Here is a 19846-nt window from a genome sequence, read left to right as displayed (position 1 = left end):
GGCACCTACTAGTATTTGGGTCCCCAGCCTTCCCTCCTGCAAGAAGACTTGCGCCACCTGCTGGCCAACATTTGAAATTCCACGGACAAAAGGTTTGAGACCCAAACGTGCAATGCCATGAACCCAGGGAGAGAGAGGCAGCAAACTCCCTTTCCTCTTTCTTCAAGCTTACAGTCTCAGATCCCGTGGTTCTACTTAACTAACAGGCACACCTCGTTTTATTGCATTTTGCTTTATTGCGTTTCACAGATATTGCATTTATTTTTTACAAATTGAAGATTTGCGGCAACTCTGCCGTGTCAGATGATGGTTAGCATTTTTTAGCAATATTTTAAAAGTAAGATATGCACATTGTTTTATTAGACATAATGCTATCGCACACTTAATAGACTTCAGGATAGTGTAGATGTAACTTTTATATTCAGTGGGCAATAAAAAAATTTGTGTGACTAGTGTTAACGAAAATTCAATTAACAATCGAACTAAGAAGAAAAAAAGAATTTTATTTGAGCCAAACTGAGGATTATAACCTGGGAGACAGACTCTCAGAAGCTCTGAGAACTGCTCCACCGGTCAGGAGCTAGAGATTCCGTTTCATATATTTTTGAGACAAAGAATCATATATCATATTGACAGGTTAGTATTAAACACAAAGTTCATCAGGGATGTTTTGGTCAGGGGTGTACCTACAGAGTGAGCCTTTAGGTCAGTGTGACTCCCTGACAGGATGAGAAAGAAATACTAACCTTCAAAGTCACAATGGTGGTTTCAGAAGAAAGGTACCATTTTTCTCAAAGTTTCTTTATATCCTCCTGCCTTGAGGAGGTCTGGTTAATGTATAATACAAATGCACATTGCACATTAGGAAAGGCCCATCACCAACGGAGGCATATTATATGTGTTTCAGTTCTGACTTAGTTTGATTGTCCTGTCGTAGAGAAATTTATGATTTTTCCTCATCACTAGGCTTCTTTTGATTTTTGCTTTATGGCGGTGGTCTGGAACCGAACCCGCGATATCTCCGAGGTAGGCTTGTATCCAGAGAGGCCCGGAGAAGTTCGGGATCAGAAGTCAATAGTTGCAAATGTGCTCTCTTCACAAAGGACCAGAGCGCTTTGACAGCTGTGATGAATGCCGAGTGTCAGGGCTAGGAGGAGGGAGAGGACATATTTTCCCCAAAGTTCACAATCCAGATCACACCACAGTCGGGACACTTCATCTAAGAACAGATGGCTTCCTCCTGCTTTTGCAGTTTTATTACAGAGGGGGCTCATGGAGCTGAATTTATCTACACATGCATTTTGCCCTTGAAATCTGTAGCGCTTCACCTCACTCTTGGGGTGCAGAATTCATTCATTCAATCTACAGACATTTATTGAGCCGCAGTGCCCAGCAGTGTTCTAGCTGCTGGGAATAGAGTGTGAACAAGACAAATAAGATCCTTGCTTTCATAAAATTTTTATTTGGGTTAGGGGTAGATGGATGATAAACAAGTATAGAGATGTATAAACAAGGTAATTTGAGTAGTAACGTGTGGTTAGGGAGACAGAAGACCAGGGAACATGGTGGTAGGTGGAGAGGTGACATTGACCTGGACAGGATGAGCCAGTTGTGGCGAGAGCTGGAAAAACAACATCCCAGGCAGAGGAAAACACAAGTACAGAGATGCCAAAGAGTGCATAAGCCTGAGATTTTGCAGGAACCGCAGGAAGATACTTATGGTGAGAGTCCGGTGGGCACTGGAGAGAGGAGCGTACAAAGATGTTGGACGGGTGGAGAGGGGGCAGCTCAGGCAGAGCTTTGCAGGCCGTGGTGAGTTTTAGTTTTGTTCCTAATGTGATAGGAGCAACTAAAAAGCTTGACAGGGGAGTGACATGCAGAAAACACTCTCACAGTGTGTGGAACAGGAAGCTCAGTTCAGGTGAGAAATGGGCAGGTATACGTGTGAGTGGAACATGGGGATGGAGGAAAGTGAACAGCTTCACACCTATTTAGGGCGATAAAGCCCTCAGGGCTTGCTGATGGGTTGGAAATGCTTCCTAATACATGGATTTCTTTTAAAGCAGCCACTACCGCCACCCCAGCCCAACCACGAAGAGCCTAGCAGAAGTAGAAACCACAAAACAGCAAAGCGTAAGTATAGGGGCTGCCCTCTCTTGCCCACCAGTCCACCCACACCCCTGCCCCAGCCGACTGCTCTCTTCTTTGAACTGACTTCAGTGTTTCCCTTTCAGTCCCTGCCCCTTCCATAGACAGAAGCACGAAACCACCCCTAGATCGTTCCTTAGCTCCGTTTGACAGAGAGCCCTTCGCAATAGGTTGGTATCTTTTATATTTGCTGCATAGTAACAGTGGCCAACATTTATAGAGTGCTTACTGCATGCTTTTCACAGGGACCATCTCGTTTAACTATCCCCACAATCCTATGAAGTGGGGGCTATTAGAATCATCCTCATTGTACAGATGAGGAAACTGAGGCATGAAGAGGTAACTTACCAAGTTTACTCAGCTACCAAGTGATGCGGGAGGGAAACCCAGAGTCAGAGAAGCCTGATGCGGAGCTCCTGTCCTTAGCCCTGTGCTGGGCCTGCTTCTCCATGGGTGCCATCTGTGTACACACAACCATCCCATGTCCTCCTGAAGGAGGATGGGGAGGCACCTGGGCTAAGAGGCAAGAGGCCTGGGACAGCTGTTGTCGGCTGCCTTGGCTGCTAACTTAGCAGCTCACTGACCACAGGGATGTTGCTTTTTCAGAGCTGTCTCCTTATTTGTAAGGTGGGTGCTCTGTAATGAGAAAATAGTTTATAAAACTCTAAGGTGCTATTCAAATGTCAGAGTTGTCTTTTGTTGTATGGGTGGTTGACCAAACTGTAGGTATACTACAGTTCTTTCCTGCAGAATTGGCCCAGAGTATTCTTGGATTGCAGTTCCCTCTACATAAAGCTATCTTAATCCAATTCTAAACCTTAGCTACAATTTATTGAGCACCTACTATGGGTCAAGTGCTTTACTTACCACAAATAAGTTACAGTTGTCTCTCAGTATTCATAGGGGGGATCCCTGGATCCAGGATCCCTGTGGATATCAAAATCCAGGGATACTCAAGTCTCTTATATAAAATGGTGTAGTATTTGCATATAACTTATGTACATCCTCCCGTGGACTTTAGATCATCTCTAGAGTACTTATAATACCTAATACAATATAAATGCTAAGTAAATAGCTGTAAATGCAACATAAATACATGTACATAGTTGCCAGTGCATGGCACATTCAAGTGTTGCTTTTTTAGAACTTTCTGGAATTATTTTTCCAAATATTGTTGATCTGAGGTTGGTTGATTCATGGGTGTGGAACCCATGGATATGGAGAGTTACCTCTACATTATCTCTAGTCCTCACCCAAGCCCAACAAAGAGGGAGTATTCTCATCCTCACTTTGCAGATGATAAAGCTGAGATTCAGAGAGGTTGAGTAAATTTCTCAAATTTGCATAATTAGGGAATGCAGGATTTGAACCCAAGTGTTTCTGACTTCACAGTGGGTGCCCTTTTCCACCACATAATGCTGAGTTGGATTAAAGACACCTTTTCCTGACAGTACCAGCTCTACCTTTGAATTACTCCCTTATCCGTGATGTTTTGGGAGAATTAACCTCTTACAATGCTGAGACTCTTATCGGGAGACTCCTAACATGCCCAGGGAATATGCATAAATCAGCAGATGTTTTTAAAAGAAAACCTATTCATTATAATGATACAATTTATATCATGATATCTAATGATATAAATTTAAGTTTTCTGGGTACCCCTCTGAAGTAGGGTTTCCACCTCAAACCAAAATTTTATAAATAAGGAACATTTTTTATACCACCCAACTCTCTCCCACTAGTCAGTGAGCTCTTCAACAGTGGAACAAGAGTCTTAGGGCCTATCATGGACCAGGGATGTATTCAGTCTTTAAGGAACAAATCATGTTGCGAAAATGCAACTCCAGAAGGATGTATCACCATTCACCCTAGGGTGTTAACTGAGCTGGGGTTGGAGGGAGTGGAAGAAAGAGAAGCTGTCTAACAATTGTCAGCACCCATGGGTCATTGCCTGGCCCTGCATATAAATTGTCACCTGATCCTTAGAGCAAATCTATGCAGTTTTAAACTATAATTCTTATAGCAAACCTATAATTCCCATTTTACAGGTGAGGAAATTGAAACTCAAAGACTTTAATTTGCTCAACATCATACAGGATTTGCTTCTAAACCTGGTTGAATCCAATTAATTAATGCCTTTATTACATTGAAGGCATAGGGCATATCTACTCAAGGGAACTTCAGACAGAATAAAAAAAATACATTGATTTGAATAACTTTGCAACGCAGAGTTCTCAGGTATGTCAAGTATTTCTTCAGGGAGCCTGCATGTCATCTGTTCCAAGAGAAAAGGAAAAGGAAAAAAGGAAGGAAGGGGAGAGGGGGAGAGAGAGAGAAAGAGAGAGAGGGGAAGAGAGAGGGAGAGGGAGAGAGGGGGAGACAGAGAGAGAGAGGAAAAGAAAAGAAAAGAAAAGAAAAGGAAGGGAAAGGAAGGAAGAAAGAAAGAAAAACAAAAACCAAAACAAAATGATTTGCAGCCCACCAGGAGAATCTCCTGAAACCCTGTACCCCAAGTTAAAAAATTTTCCAGAAACTAAGTGTAATACCTTACATAATGGCAAATGTACCAGAGGACTGAAGGCAAATTAACCCCTCCATGGCAAATGGGTTTATTTCAGATATGAAAATAAACTTCGGCTGTATAAAGAAGTTCTGGACAAATGAAAGAGACATAAAATCTCAAGAGGGCATTAATCCTTTTCATCATCAGTTATATTAAAAAAAAAATGGAAAGCAGCACAGAACCCACAATACTGTTCGTATGTACACAACACTGTGTGACCCTTGGGCAAAGTCATTTAATTTGTCTGAGCCTCTAAAATTAGGTGCTCTGTAAGGGACACCTCCAGGTCTAAAGTCTATGATTCCTCAATGCTAAAACCCAAGCAGCCCTCCAAGGGGCTTGGATTCAGGTTCATCAAACAATGTTTTAATGCTTAGTTTTTAAACTCAAGGCTTACCTGCTGTTTGTCACTTACAGGAAAAAAACCAGCGATTTCTGACAAGGTAAGCTTTCTCCTTGTTTTGTTTCGTTTGTTTTCGTTTTTGTTCTGTTTTGTACCTTGTCTTTATCCTGTGGAAAGTGCTGAGGACACTCACACATCTTCTTTCCTGCCTTGTAGCTCTCTGCCCCAGCGGGAAGGTGAGTGGTTCTGGGCACCTGCGTGAGGGTACGTGGCACGTGTTGTAAGACTCTGGTTTGTTTCCCACACATCCTTTCTCTCAACTCTGCAGGCCTCTCGGGGAGCATTTACCCAAGATACAAAAGCACCCGTTGCCACCAGCCATGGAAAGGCATGACAGAAGCAGCCCCCTGCCAGGGAAGAAGCCACCTGTGCCAAAGTAATTGTCTTCTGTTGCTTGAGCTTGTCGTGCAGAGGGGGTGATGTGAACTCCTGCCTCGTAGAAATAGCTCTGCGTAGGGACCAAAGGCCATGGTGCTCCCGGGTGGGAGTGGGCTCATTTTGCTGCTGGGGCTTGAGGAGTGTTCAGGCTTCTCAGGTTGGATGTAGAGTGCCTGGGTCACTTGGAAGGACGTGGCAATCTAGCACAGAGAGACGTAGAGAGATGCTTCCTTAGGAGCACAAGAATGACTGCCATTTGTGGAGAACTTCTCAACCAGTCAGATTTTTGGTTGCATTTTCCTTCCATCACAAGGTGTAGGAACTATACCTACCATTCTGTATTTCCATATAGGCAGCGGGGAGGAAATCACTGTGGGAAGTGTTAGGTCACTGTTAGTGTCTTCCTCACTGCTCAACCACGTTTTATGGTGACAGAATACCAAAGTCAGTTCTAATATTTCTAACTTTACAGTCTTTTGGGGCCTAGTTAGCCAATGGCACAAACATATCTGGGGTCGGGCCCAACTCTGCTCCTTACTAAAGACAAAAGCAAAGCTTCCGTTGACCTCACCTGTGCAATCAGGATTCATAACTATGGCCCTTGCTTGGTCAGTGTGAGGACTAAATCAGGGCCAGGCTCAGGGTGCATCAATAAAACCTCCGTAACTGAGTTAATATTTTAATGGACTATTCTAAAAAGTCAAAATGAATGTCAAGAATATCATAATGAACAAAATATCAAAGTTTCCAAGAAACAGGATGCGATGACGTGAGGCATCCGACAGGAGGCATCCAACACATCGTCCTCCTCGTGTCCCTCTCTCTAAGGAGAACATGAAGCGGGCCCAGGCAGCTGTGCCCACCACAGCTCTCAGGCCGCTGTCATCAAATCTGTTTGACCAGCTGGTGCATCAGGGAAAAATCCCGAAGCAGCAGCATTTCCCAATTATCTTCACTTCACACGAAGGGTGAGCCCCACGATGGCTGTTTTAAAATATCGGCAAAGGAGAATGTTTCCTAAAATGTTTTTATTTGCTTGGAGAAACATCTACTCAGTGAAATTTAATAGCTCCTAAGAGTTAGTTTGTTGATTAAACATTTTTTTCTTTAATGTAATGATTGACAGCAGTAGCTACGCAGAATAAAGGTTGTCTAGCTCAGCTCACAGTGATGACAGAACATTGAGTCACCGAACCTCCCTCTCCCTTGCTTCCCTGCCGGGGATTTTGCTTCCCATTTTACCACGGCTCATGGCTTTGATTTCTCGTTATTAGATTAAGTGAAACTATCTATATTCTTTGAAAGTCTTTATACTCAGTTCTTTTCCTTTGCCCTGATTCATTTCAGGCATGGATGGGGATCAGACAGAAGAGAGAATGTAAGTACTCAATGTCACGTGGTGAATGCTTGGCACAGGGAAACCGCTATAGGCTCTGAGGAGGTCGAGGCTACCTCTGCTCTGCCTTCATTGCAATCCAGCACTGGGAGCCAGGCCTGCACACAGTAGGCTCCTGAATACCGCGGCCCGGTGGGGCCTCCATCTTCCCCTCCTGCCCACCGTGCTGCATTGCTTAACTCCTATCCCTCTGAAGGTTCCTAGGGAGGATGCGTTAGTCTCAGCCCTATTACCAGGTGGTAATTAGCAAGATGAAGGGGCAGTAGGTAGAAGGGAGAATAAAGGGAGAGTCTGGGCCTCACAGCGAAGTTTCCTAGGCCTCTGTTTTCCCCTTTAATACCTCCATGGCCTAAGAAAGAGGGGAAACAGCATTTATTGAGTGCCTACTATGTACATGTTACCAACCTAGCTACTTTTGACAAGCCGTTTGCCTGGGACTTGCCCAGTTTTAGCAATGAAAGTCTCACGTCCCAGGAACCCCATCACTTTCAGGCAAACAAGGACCAGGACAGTTGGTCATCCCAGCTTTACATATGCTTTGCATTTAATGTCCCTGTGAGGAGTCACTGTTTCTCTTTCACTAAGAGGAAATGGAAGCTTAGAGGAGTAAGATACTCACTGTAAGTTGCACAGCTAGTCAATAGCCAGGATCGAAATCCAGGTCTGTCTGATTTCCTCGATACTGTAAGCTGTCTGAAGGCCATCACACCCCTGCCATGTTCAAGGGCTCAGCCCACAGGTGCCTGGTGTTTCATAGCTCTGTGCTGGATGCTGTGCTAAGATATGATGGAGACAGGCAAACCCACGGACCACATGCTAAGGAGCATATGATCACAGAACGAGCTACAGAGGCGAAGGGAAGAAAGTGATATATGGGGGTTGAGGAGACAAGGGTGACGTTTAGAGATGTGGCCATTGAATGATGGGAAGGACACAGGATAGACACCCCAAGAGAAAGCTCAGTGCGTTCCAGCCTCAGGAATATCCTCAGCAAAGGCAGGTGAGTGGCGATGCCCGTGGAGCCTGTGGGGACGGTGAGGACAGCAGTCTGGCTGCAGAGCCATAGGGACAAAGAGGAGATAAGGTTGAAAATGAGGGTAACGTCACATTCCTGAGGTTCCCTGTCTCTGGAAGGACTGACACCTGTTGTCATGAGAATCCAGAAGTCTTATGTTTTGGACCAGAGGAAACACGGTTGCAGAAGTGTCAAACACCAATTTCATTCTGGGGATTCCCTGAGTCCATGTGTATTTATCTACGCAGCCCTTTGCTGGGACTCCTTCCCAGTTGGCCAACTGGGATGAGTGATTCTGGCTCTGATCCTTCTTGCCTCATCTCAGTGGTAGGACTAGGGACAGCAAACTTTATTGAGCACTCCACATATACCAGGCACAAGTAGTAACTAATTTGATCCTCACAACAACACTTGACGAAGGTGCTCTTTCACCACCACTGTTGCTAGCCTAGCAAAACAAGTCCAAGTTGGCAATTTTGGTCTACTAGTCAACAAGTCTACAAGTCATTCTTGCCTCTCTGAACATCATTTCCTTTCTGAGGAGTAGAGCAAAGAGCCCCTCCCTTATCTATATCAGAAGGTTGTCCTAAAGATAAATGTGCTGAACCGAGCGTACACACCTTGGAAGCTATTTACGAATCAGTAAGGTTGCATTGCTTTTAAGAGGAGCGGCCATTGCAGAAGAAGGTTAAGCTTTGGGTCAGGCAGATTAGGTTTGAATCAATTTCTGTAACTCTTGGCGAGTTAGGAATCCCTCTTGGGTAGCATGTTTCCATTTGTAAAGTGAGAATGTTAAATTCTCGAAGGGTTGCTTGAAGAACGGGATGAAATATTGTATATGAGTCTTTGGGGCACATAGTAGATATCATCATTATTAGTGTATCTTTGGGTCCTTTTAGACACCTCAGAAGCTATTTTATGTTAACTATATAAAGAGTGTCTCAGATTGGAGTGTCTTTAAATGATCGTTTGTATTAAGAAATCATAAATTATTTAGCAAGTTTTACTGTTCTCCACAGTATCTTTATTATGGAGACACACAACTGCTAAAGAAAGAAAACAGAGACATTTCTATGATTGAGAAATACAGAAATATAGTTACTCTTTGAGAAATTGTGTTTTGATGATAGATTAATGTCTTTTTTTTTCTTCCCCTTACCAGGATGAAGATGATGGTATGTTCAGAAAGGCTTTCTTACAACTTATAACCCGTTCCTTCATTTTTCTGCTCAGGCATTCAGATGGAATTATTTAGTACAGAAACTCTATAGTATCCAGTATAATTGTAAAATTAGTATTAAGTAGATGTATGTCAGTTGGTATACTGCATAGTTATAATAAAATGGAGTTATTCGGCTGGGTTACCAAAGAGAACTGTTAAGTTCATGCATAACAGGGCAGATTACTAGTACAGCAAAATTGAAAATTGCATGTACAGTTTGATAGAAAACATTCTAGTATTTATGCTCTCTAACACATGTGGCTAAAGGATCACTAACTGCAGATGAATGACATAGCATAAAATTTGGCTTTCATAAAACAAAACTTGTGAATCTTTTCTGAAATTCATATGGTTTCCAACTGACAATTTTCTGCCAAGTTAACATTTCAAAAATGAAAAAAAACATAAAATAAATGTGTGTTATGGAGAATTATATAGAATGGCAGCATTTGAAACTGCATTCTAAGGCGATAAATCATCTAGAAAAACCTTGGGGGGTGGGCTTCCGACCTACCACTTCCTAATGACATTTGATCTTTTGGATTTTTGTATCTCCCTTTAGACTAGCTATTTCTAACTGGGGAGCAGTGCTGGGATGTTCCTGTGACACTTGGATCCTGACAATCTGCTTTCTTTTTCCTTTTCCCCCGAAGTACATCAGAGATCTCTGCCCCAGCCAGCACTGCTCCCCATGAGTTCCAACACCTTCCCTTCAAGATCTACTAAGCCATCGCCCAAGCACTCCGTCCCATCAGCTCACCTGCCCGGAGCCTTCTCAGAAAGGTTTGTGCTGACGTCATTCAGTTCTAACCTAGCATTACGTCTGGGGCCACTGATACTGAGAGAATGTCGGGTGGGTTGAGAAAGAAAGAAATGAGCCGCTGGTCATAGGGTCAGAACATCTTGGGTCTTAAGAAACAAAACCAAGCTGAGCATAAAGAATTGCATATGTTAACTCACTGCTGTCCTCTGAGTCTCTGTGCTTGGGGGTCAGAGGGATACAGAATTGACCGCCCTGTCATGGCCCCAGACAGAATGGACTCTTTGGTGGGAAATAGGGAATGTTTTCACTCTGTGAGCTAAAACAAAGAAACAAACACTCAAGAAACCCAATTGATTTAATTAGTTGGATTCACCCTGCACCTTGGATGGGAAGACTGAGAAAACGCACCTTGTACCTAGCAGGTGGGGAGAATTCACTGCACAGGCTCTGTCCCCAGCAGGTCTGTTTTCTCAGTTGCAAGAGTGTTTCTCAGGGTCCATGATTAGGCAGGCTGTCAGAGGCAGAGGCACGGACAGGAGGAAGACTCAGGTCGTGTCTCATAAATAAGCCGTCGGGCTGCCTTGTAGTGCCCTCGAGGGTTCATCCACCAGCACTTTGGGCTCATCTTCTCCTTCACTACCCAAAGGGAGAGGCTCAGTCCCCACCCTAATGATGGGAGAAAACTCACCCACCAGCAAGACCCCTCCACCCCTGCCAGATATCTGGAAGGATTCTCAATTTTTTTCGTTTTCCCTGGGTGCCTCTTGCTCTGATTTTCTGCTGCTTCCTCTCATTCTTCCAGCTGTTTTCCTTCTTCTGCCATGTCTGCCATTTTCTCATGCCACCTCATCCCACCTGGGGCCCCAGCCCTACCCTTCATTCTTACAAGATAACACTCACACGAGATTTCTGAGCAGAGCAGACTTTTACAGAAGGTTTGGGCTAAAGGCTAGGGAAATTGCCGCTCAGCGTGGAGCAGACAGCATTTCGGGGCCTCCCTCAGGCCCTCGTCAGCACCACCCCAGCCCCCAGAGATGCTGCTTCTGTCAGCTGCAGCACCACCGAGCCCTCTCTGTGTTTCTCACCTCCCTACCCTCTCCTTATAAACCCCTAGGCCCTGGGGATGCACCACTCCCAAACAACACGCCCATTTAATATATTTTCCTAACTGAAAGAGAAGTCCTCTCCCCAGAGGACTTCTGTCATGCTGCAAACTCAAAGTCCTCAAACTGCAGCTGACTTTTTAAAGTAGCTTTTAAAGCCCTTTACACAGTTCTTTGGTTGCTTTTGCTCTTTGGCTTGAGAAGCTTGTTAGACTTTGAGATGGTCCATCTTGGGACAGCAGTGAAGTATGTCCAACAAGTTCCTTCTCTTTGCCCTGCTTCCGTGGTTTCAGGGAGGGAGTGGGAAGTAATAGCAAAAGAAGCAGCATTTCCCCAGTCCAGGCTCCCCCTCTGGCCCCTTAAACCTAACCCAACATAAAATCCGTTCTTTTTCTGTCTTCACAGCAACAGTGGTTTTTCGCAGAGTGCCTCCCTGCCGCCATACTTCTCTCAAGGTTTGTACTCCGGGCTCTAGTGGTCTACTCCCGCCAATATGCCATCATGACTGGACGGCCAACCTGTCCCAAAGCCTTTTGGCAACGGTTTTGTTGTTTCCTAAAAGTATCTGACTTCCTCATTCAGCCCTTAACTCAGTTTCTGCAGTGTGCCAGAGGCTGTTGGAGTGATAGGATACTACACAGAACACCACAGACACACGTACACACACACACACACTCTTCCTCAGGAAGGCAGCCTTGGCATTCATCTTCCCACACAGAGCTTTTCCTCCCTGCTGTTTTTATATGGTGCTTAGGACAGTGCTGGCTTTCTCTGTAGTTTTGGTTTCTATAATGAATCTAACCTGGAGTTGCTAGCTGAGGAACAACTTTAAAATACAGTTTAAGAGACCCCAGGCCCCAAGATTCTGATACAGTAAGTCTGGGTGAGGACCTGCATTTTCAGTAATACCTCCTCTGGTGTCCATGATAAGTATTTGCTGAGAGTGTCCTCAGACTTTAAAATACATACAGATCACCTGGGAGTTGTGTTAAAATGCAGATTCTAGTTCAGTGGGTCTTGGATGGGACCCGAGGTTCTGCATTTCTAGCGAGTTCCTGTGCGATGCTGGTATTGCTGGTCCATGGACCGCTCTGAGTAGAAGCAAAGACCTAAAAGGTAGGACTAGACTGTGTTTATTTTTTATCCTTAAAGACTTGCAAGTAACTAGCACATGGTAGGCACTTTAAAAATATTTGTTGAATGACTGACAAATGACTATGGAAAGTCACCCAACTCTAGTAAACAGATTTTTTTCTCATGCTAGGAAACTCACCTCGTGTTACCAGATTTTCTGATTTTTTTTCAAGAAAAACTGGAAATATGGCTTTTAATGTGAAATTACCCAATTTTTAAAGGTTGACTTAAGACTTTTAAAAGTCCTGTGAGGAAAAAACAAAACACTCTTCTTTTTTTTGGCACTCATGGCACACATACAGGAACACCAGTACCGTATGTGTTATAAATAGAAAACTACTTTAGTAAGTTTAAATGATAACTCAAGGGTAGAACTTTTTTCAGGAGCACATCTATTACGTTCAGCTGGGTACATCATCCCATGTATGTGTGAGACCCTACTGCTGACACCAATGAAATCCACTACGTTTTCAATGTTTCCTAAGCATTTGAGGATATAGTGTCCATATTCACTATATGGCTTCCACAGTTCCTCCACACACACCCCTCAATTTTCCAGTGTCCACAACTCATTATTTTGTGAACCTACGTTGTGTTCCTTGCCTGGCCCCTGCAGGCATCTGAGACACTTCACTTATAGCAGTATCTCACAAAGTGAATTCCACAGACTTCTATGAGTTGGTGATGGGCATTATTAATATAAACAGTTGGTTAATTTTTTTGGAATAGAGTCATCCCTCTAATATGGGAGGGGGATTGGTTTCAGGACCCCACAGATAACGAAATCCAAGGATGTTCAAGTCCTTTTGTAAAATGGCATTGCACCATCAGACCTTCACATCCACAGGCTCCACATCCACAGATTCAACCAACCCACTGGCTGAAACAATCTGCAGTTGGTTGAATTCACAGATGTGGAACCTGTGGATGCAGAGGGCTTACTTTACTACCTTAATCAAAATTGAACCCTTTTCTCCTAAGAGTACCAGGACACCTGGTCCTCAGTCTAATCCTCCACTGGCTGTCCCAAGGTCAGGAAGATAAAGGATGTGCTGTATATTGTCCAAAACCCTTGAGGATCTAGATGTGAAGGGTGGTGGGTGACTGCAATGAAAAGTAGTATATTGTCTGTCATGAATAATGGCTTTGTAGTGCTAGCCTGCAGCTGCAGAAGCAGAGAGAGAAGAATTCCTCAACTCTAAAACAGCCATGCACTGTAAGCCTTGATTACACTGCTCTCCCATATAGCTAGATTTCATTCATTCAACAAACCTTATAAAAGTGCCTGCCGTGTTGGACTGCAAAGGTGGGCATGGGGAAAGTCTGGAGCCTTTAGAAGGAAGATCAGCAGCTCAGGCTAGCCTGATCTGCTTCTTTAGAAACAGGGAACCTCATCTCAAGTAATCCAGGTGACATGGCTGGGAAGACTCTGGTTCTTCCCAAGTAACTCTCCTCTCTCAGTGGCCCAGGGGCAGGCAGTTTGCCCCTCGTGGTGTATTGTAGATGGAGTAACAGCCCTGGTGCAGAACCACCTGGAGTGCTCGTTAAATGCATATTCCTGAGCCTGGGTGATACTGGGTCCCCCTGGACTTCTCATTTATGCACAGTAAAGTTCAAGTCCTGGCGCTGCCACTAAGAGCACATGCTTTATTTAGACTCGCTGAGCCTTTGTTTCCTGATATTCAAAAAAGAAGATAATACCCACCTTGTGGGGTTGCTGTGAGAATGAAAGGTAGCATACACAGGTGCCTTACTCAGGGCCTGGACAGAGTAGTGCTGACTAAATGTCTGTTGAATGAACAAATGAATGACGCATGAATTATTAAGAGAACACTCAACTCACAGAATTTCCCAGGCTTTAACAGCTGTTCTGGCACACAGGAGACAGCCTTGGCGATTATAAATCAACAAAATCAAACCTTTCCTGAAACACATTCTCTTGGAAAGTTTCAGGGAACTGTCAACAAGAAAAAAAGGTGTTAGAAAAGGCAAAGCACAAGTGCTGGGTGATTTATAGAACCCAATACAGACTTCCTGATTGATCAGATAGTTGGCGGGGCTTTCTATGGAAGTTGAACCTTTCTACCTCTGTAGAAAATTTGGTAAAGAACAGCAGATAGTAAACTCTGGTTCTAAAAGCTAAAACTATTCTGAAGGTAACTTCACCTCCTCTTGGGTAACAAATTTCTTTTTGTGAAAACAATGAGAACATAATTATTTTATCACCGCATTGTCATCCCATGGGTGGTGTATATGTAACGTGCACAATGAAGCAATCACTCAAATGTGTGGTAGTGTCTCAGAATTTCACTGGCCTGGCTACAGAACAGCCCTGTGGTTTCGAACAAGTGACATTTTTTTTTTTTTTTGCATTATGCAGGATCCCAACCAGGGATTGAACCCGTGCCCCCTGCATTGGGAGCACGGAGTCTTAACCACTGGACTGCCAGGGAAGTCCTGAAAATTATATTTGAAGCTGTGGTTTCTTGAAACGTTAACTGCTGGGAATAACTGCAAGGGCATTTTGCGGGGGGGGGGGGGGAATGTGTTATGACAAGTGAAAAATTGCTTAAAGTAAATGAACTTTCAGAATGCTCTACTTTTGAAGGCCCTAGCAACAGGCCACCTCCCAGAGGTGAAGGCAGGAGCTTTCCCTCGCCAGCCCCGACCAAACCTCAGCTGCCATCGCCTTCGGAAGGAGAGGTAAGATAAAGCATATGTTCCTACTTTCTTTCCACCCCAGGAAATGAATCATCAGAAACTCCCATTGAATACTCTCTTGTTCTTTTATCTCCTATTAGTCTTAATTTTTTTAGCGAAAAAAATCAAGAGGAGGACTCAGATGAAAAATAATATGTTCTTTTTCCCTTGGTGTTCCTCTTCCAATGGCAAATGCATGTTTTGCATTAAACAGTGAGAAAAATAATCCTGTTTTTCATCTGTTTCTTGGTTTATGACATTGCATAAGTCACTTAACTGCTCGTTAACCTAGTTTTTTTCATTAAATATATTATTATACTACACTGAAGAAATTATTACATTTATATCGTTCCTGATTAGAGGCTTCATTATATATGAAATGCTTATTCACTGCTACCTTTGCAACTAGTGTCATGAAAAAAAGCAGTTCACACAAAATATCTTCTGTTTATCCTCACCTGAATGATTCTATATTCAAATTAAAATAAATGCTTCAAACTTCATGGAACTGAGGTGGTGATTTACGGTAATGATTACTTGGAGGCCTTTCTTTTCACTTACATATGTAACTGCAAAATTTATACCGTTTTTAAAAATTTACATTTTCAGAATTCATTAAATGAGGACTGGTACGTTTCGTATATTACTCGAATAGAGGCAGAAGCGGCTCTTAGAAAGATAAACCAGGTACTGTGCTAAAGTTTATTTTTTAAGTAGTTATAAATATTAATGGAAGAAAAGAAATGGAACTGACTTTTACCGAGTACCAATTATGGGCTAGGAATTCTGCTGGGTGCCATTCATGCTGTTATACCAAGGGGGCCAATTAGTGCCAGCTTTCCACCTACCCGTGTCCTACCAGACTCTTAGGACCCTGGGAAAAAAATCTAAATTAAGGTAGTCATTTGGCTGGCAGAATCTTAGGAGATTTTATTAACTAAAATGGTCCATCTTTTCACAGGAATCACACAGCATCAAAAAGAGACTCTCTTTCCCCCAAATTTCCAATGTCTTATCGGTTCCATCTTCCTCTTGATACACAGTTGCCATCTACATGAATGTGAAGGGACCCGTATTGAGAGAGACAACAGCAATTTTTTGTCCTTTCCCCTAGAAATTTCTAGCTGTCATTTAATATGAAAGATCTTAAACCAGATTTCCTGTCTTCCAGTGCTGAACATTAACCTTAAATCTATATATCAGAGACAGGAAAGCAAAGATCCTTCCTCTTTCACACCTTTCACATCTCAAGACTGCAACAGTAGTTCTCAAGCTTGGCTGCACATTGAAATCACCTGGGGAGCCTTAAAAAATTCTGATTCTGGTCTCACTTGGAGAGATTCTGATTTAATTAGTCAGGGGTGCTGTGTGGGCTCTGGAAGTCTCCAAAACTTGAAATTCTAAAGTGAAGCCAGGGCTATGAATCGCTGGTCCACACGTATATTTGTTCAACAGAGATGTTCCCACTAGAATTTACTCAATCAACCTGGAATAAAAAGAACAAAGGAAAGCCATTATTGCAGATGGATGACTATTTAGAACCATCCTGATTCAATATACAGAGGAGGGAGTAATTTAAATGAGTCCTTCCTAATTCATTTTATTTTAATATTAGGTCTTTATAGTATTAATATTATGTAGATAATTTATGGAATGAAATTTTAAAGTATAGGACAAATCACAATACTATTTTGGTAAATATCAGAAGAAAAAGGGAGATAAGAACACAGATGGTCCACACTGGATTTTGTTCAGGTGTTTGATGATGAAACACTGTTCCTGGATACCATGAGGTTTTAAAATGGGTAAATTTCTTAGGAATTTGGGTGTTTTCTGACTTTGACCGTGGAAAGAAAGAGTTAGGGAAATAGCTCTCAGCAGTAGGAAGATATATCTTTAGTTAACCAATAAAGTCCTTATTTTGCTGGCCCTTTATCCACTCAACCATCTGTCATTTGTTTTATTACTGAAAAAGAGATTCCTTTTTCATCAAGAGACTTCAAAGAGGTCTCTTTGAAATTTGGAAATTTCTCTAACATAATCTCTGCTGCCTCTTTCTTGACAACCAAGAAATCCATGCCACATGGGACTGCAGCTGTTTGGGGAACTAAATGTTCACTGAATTGTCAACTGGTAGGTTCCCAGATCCCTAGAGGCTTGTCTACTGCTCTCACGGGCAACAGGAGTATTGACTTTTGCTGCTCCCATAATAACAAGAATTTATCCTTTTAGGATGGCACTTTCCTGGTTAGAGACAGCTCTAGAAAAACAATAACCAATCCATACGTCCTCATGGTGTTGTACAAAGAGAAAGTTTACAACATCCAGATCCGTTATCAGGAGGAAAGCCAAGTTTACTTGTTGGGAACTGGACTCCGAGGGAAAGAGGTAAGGACTTCTAGTTGTAAAATTTCCCCCAGTTCTCTATTTATGCCTCTCTGCATACCTACCTACATGGAACCTTGCTGTAGCATTCTTCTGGGGTCCATACTACCTGGCAACTTTAGAGTTAAGTCACATTGGTGAAGCCCTTCATTTACTGGAAGGAAATAAAATGGTAACAGTATCTACCTCTGCTACTTATATCTTTTATTCCAAATAGTCTAAAATCACATGTGTAACTTAAAAAATATATGTATGTTAGCATTTAAATTTTTAAAAATCCAGTTAGATGGCCAAAGGCAAGTCCCTTCTGTGACACAGAGGTGAATTAAGTCACCCCTGTGACTTAATAATTTTAACATAAGATTACAGTGTATTTATAGGGCTGTGTCTTAAATGGACATCTGGAAAAATGACTTGGGTCACTGCTTACGAAAAATGGAAGTAAGGCCAATGAAGGTGGCCAGATTGCCAAAGACATTTTCCTCTATTTTTCCAAGGTTTATGCTAGTCACTTTTGGGGTAGTTATCACAACTGGTGTGAAGGAAACCTTTCCCGGCTGCTTTTTGCAAAGGAAACTATAGCTAAACTGAATGTCCCAAACATGTTCTTTAAGTTCAAATTTCCAGGAGGAGGATCAGCTGAATCAAACATTTCCAGAATGAGAAACAACATACCCATAACTTCCACTTCACTCCAAATATTTTTAAGTTATGGTAATGTAAACCAGTAGAAAAAAAAAAACCCACATGATTTTGGTCACATGTTTGAATCACTGGTTCAGCATGGGTAGAGCTGCATAGGTCCTATAAAAGCACAGATGTCTGCCCTCCAGGACTTCTACTGGTCTAGTGTGGAAACACACAAATACAAACCACTCATTGCAGTTGCCCTGGAGGGAGGCACCTAGCAGAGTAGTCTTGGAGGAAGTGCATAACTCTGTCTGGGGTACCAAGTGACCTCTGACCCATATCTAGATGGATGGATGGGGGTTTCCCAGTCTGACCATCAGGGATAGGGTGATCCAGGTAATGAATGCAAAGACTTGCTACAGAGCAAGTGAGTGTGGAGGTGGCAGTGGGGACACGGCAGAGATCACAAAGGAACTATTATGCATCTTCAGACACCGGCAATGCTGTCTGACTTCCTGATTCCTTATACCTCCTAACGTTGTTCGTGATTTAGAGTAAAGTAGGGATACAAAAACCAAAACCAAACCACAGATAGAATGATCCTAAGGTAAGGCTATCATAATTAGACTCTCCCTGTCTCCCTGTCTCCCTCTCTCTATCTCTATAATATATATAATTTCCTATATGCGGTTAAAAATATATATACCTAAATACATATTTGTCTTTTATCCAAGGTTTGCTAGATATTGGTGAGGAATTATTTTTTTCAATGTTCTATAGCAGAAATCATTAAAATATTTGCCAAATTTTACATGTTTTTTTCCCATAATCCTCATACTTCAAGAGGTAGGATATTATGCAGATAAAAAAAACTGAGAGTGAAATTCACACTACCTATTCCAAAGTTGATTTATCTCCCTATTTTGAATCTTTCAGGACTTTCTGTCTGTGTCAGATATTATCGACTACTTCAGGAAAATGCCACTTCTGCTCATTGATGGGAAGAACCGAGGTTCCAGATACCAGTGCACATTAACGTATTCTGCAGGTTATCCCTAGCAAGTTAGCCAAGCAAATGAACCTTCCTCCTGCCTCTGTCCCAGCCTGGGAAGATCAATCAATCTTGGTGAACCGTCAAACACTCAGGGGTAATTTGAACCCCTCAACACGAACACAAAGGTTTCGTCCTTTCCCTTAAGAAAGTGTTTGAAATGAAGACTGTCAAAGATCCCATAATTTATTCTTCTTCAATATTTGCAAAGTGCATGAGTAATAATGTTCACACTTGAAGTCTAGTAGTGCACTGTAATAATTCATTTTAAAAAGATGTGTATTTGAACACCCATTTCCACGTACAGTGGTTTACATACCTACAGAAACAATTTGGGGTAAGTTTCGAAACACTGAAATAATGTTCACACTTGAAGTCTAGTAGTGCACTGTAATAATTCATTTTAAAAAGATGTGTATTTGAACACCCATTTCCACGTACAGTGGTTTACATACCTACAGAAACAATTTGGGGTAAGTTTCGGTAATAGTTTTTGGTAACACGTAAAACTGATTTTTTAAATAGCCAATCCTTTACCATTCAAAGCAATCATCAGTTTTATATGTATAATTTGAAAATTACTAAAATTTAATTTCTCAAGAGCAATAATTTAAGAGGCTTCAAAAGTGTTTCATACTTATTTGGTGTTTTTGCTGGGGGGATTTTTGTATACTTTTTTAATGAAAAAGATAAATGCAGTTGGGATAACTTCCTGGAATTAAAATTAATTTACCTTTTGCTTCACTTTTCGGTTCCTAAAACAACTTTGTTGACTTTATTTCATTCACACTATTATTTTTCTGTTTTAAAGCAAATTTAAGCGACAAATACCAAAAGAAAACATTTTAAATTTAGAGATGAGGCTTTGGTGTCATATACACCCGGATTTAATTTCATCACAACCGACACCCACACCCTACCTCCTCCACCCCTACCCAACTCCAAAAGCATCATC

At 42.3% G+C, this 19846-nt stretch overlaps 1 protein-coding gene across 1 annotated transcript in view; it reads left to right on the top strand.

Moving 5' to 3' along the window:
* Positions 1-19619, top strand: part of LCP2 (lymphocyte cytosolic protein 2) — a 44886-nt gene extending 25267 nt beyond the window's left edge. Inside the window, exons 9-20 of the mRNA XM_082650734.1 lie at positions 2064-2133; positions 2235-2318; positions 5129-5154; positions 5271-5290; positions 5383-5490; positions 6840-6891; positions 9787-9908; positions 11397-11446; positions 14734-14828; positions 15435-15512; positions 17058-17213; positions 18777-19619. Coding sequence (XP_082506860.1) covers positions 2064-2133; positions 2235-2318; positions 5129-5154; positions 5271-5290; positions 5383-5490; positions 6840-6891; positions 9787-9908; positions 11397-11446; positions 14734-14828; positions 15435-15512; positions 17058-17213; positions 18777-18899 — 984 coding nt within the window. The 3' untranslated portion in view covers positions 18900-19619. The remainder of the gene's footprint in view (positions 1-2063; positions 2134-2234; positions 2319-5128; positions 5155-5270; positions 5291-5382; positions 5491-6839; positions 6892-9786; positions 9909-11396; positions 11447-14733; positions 14829-15434; positions 15513-17057; positions 17214-18776) is intronic.
* Positions 19620-19846: the final 227 nt, after the last annotated feature.

The sequence above is a fragment of the Grampus griseus genome, assembly GCF_964374135.1.
Source record: "Grampus griseus genome assembly, chromosome: 3".
Classification (NCBI taxonomy): Eukaryota; Metazoa; Chordata; class Mammalia; order Artiodactyla; family Delphinidae; genus Grampus; species Grampus griseus.
The sequence above is the reverse complement of the archived record's forward strand: the minus strand, read 5'-3'. Positions and strand labels throughout refer to the sequence as shown.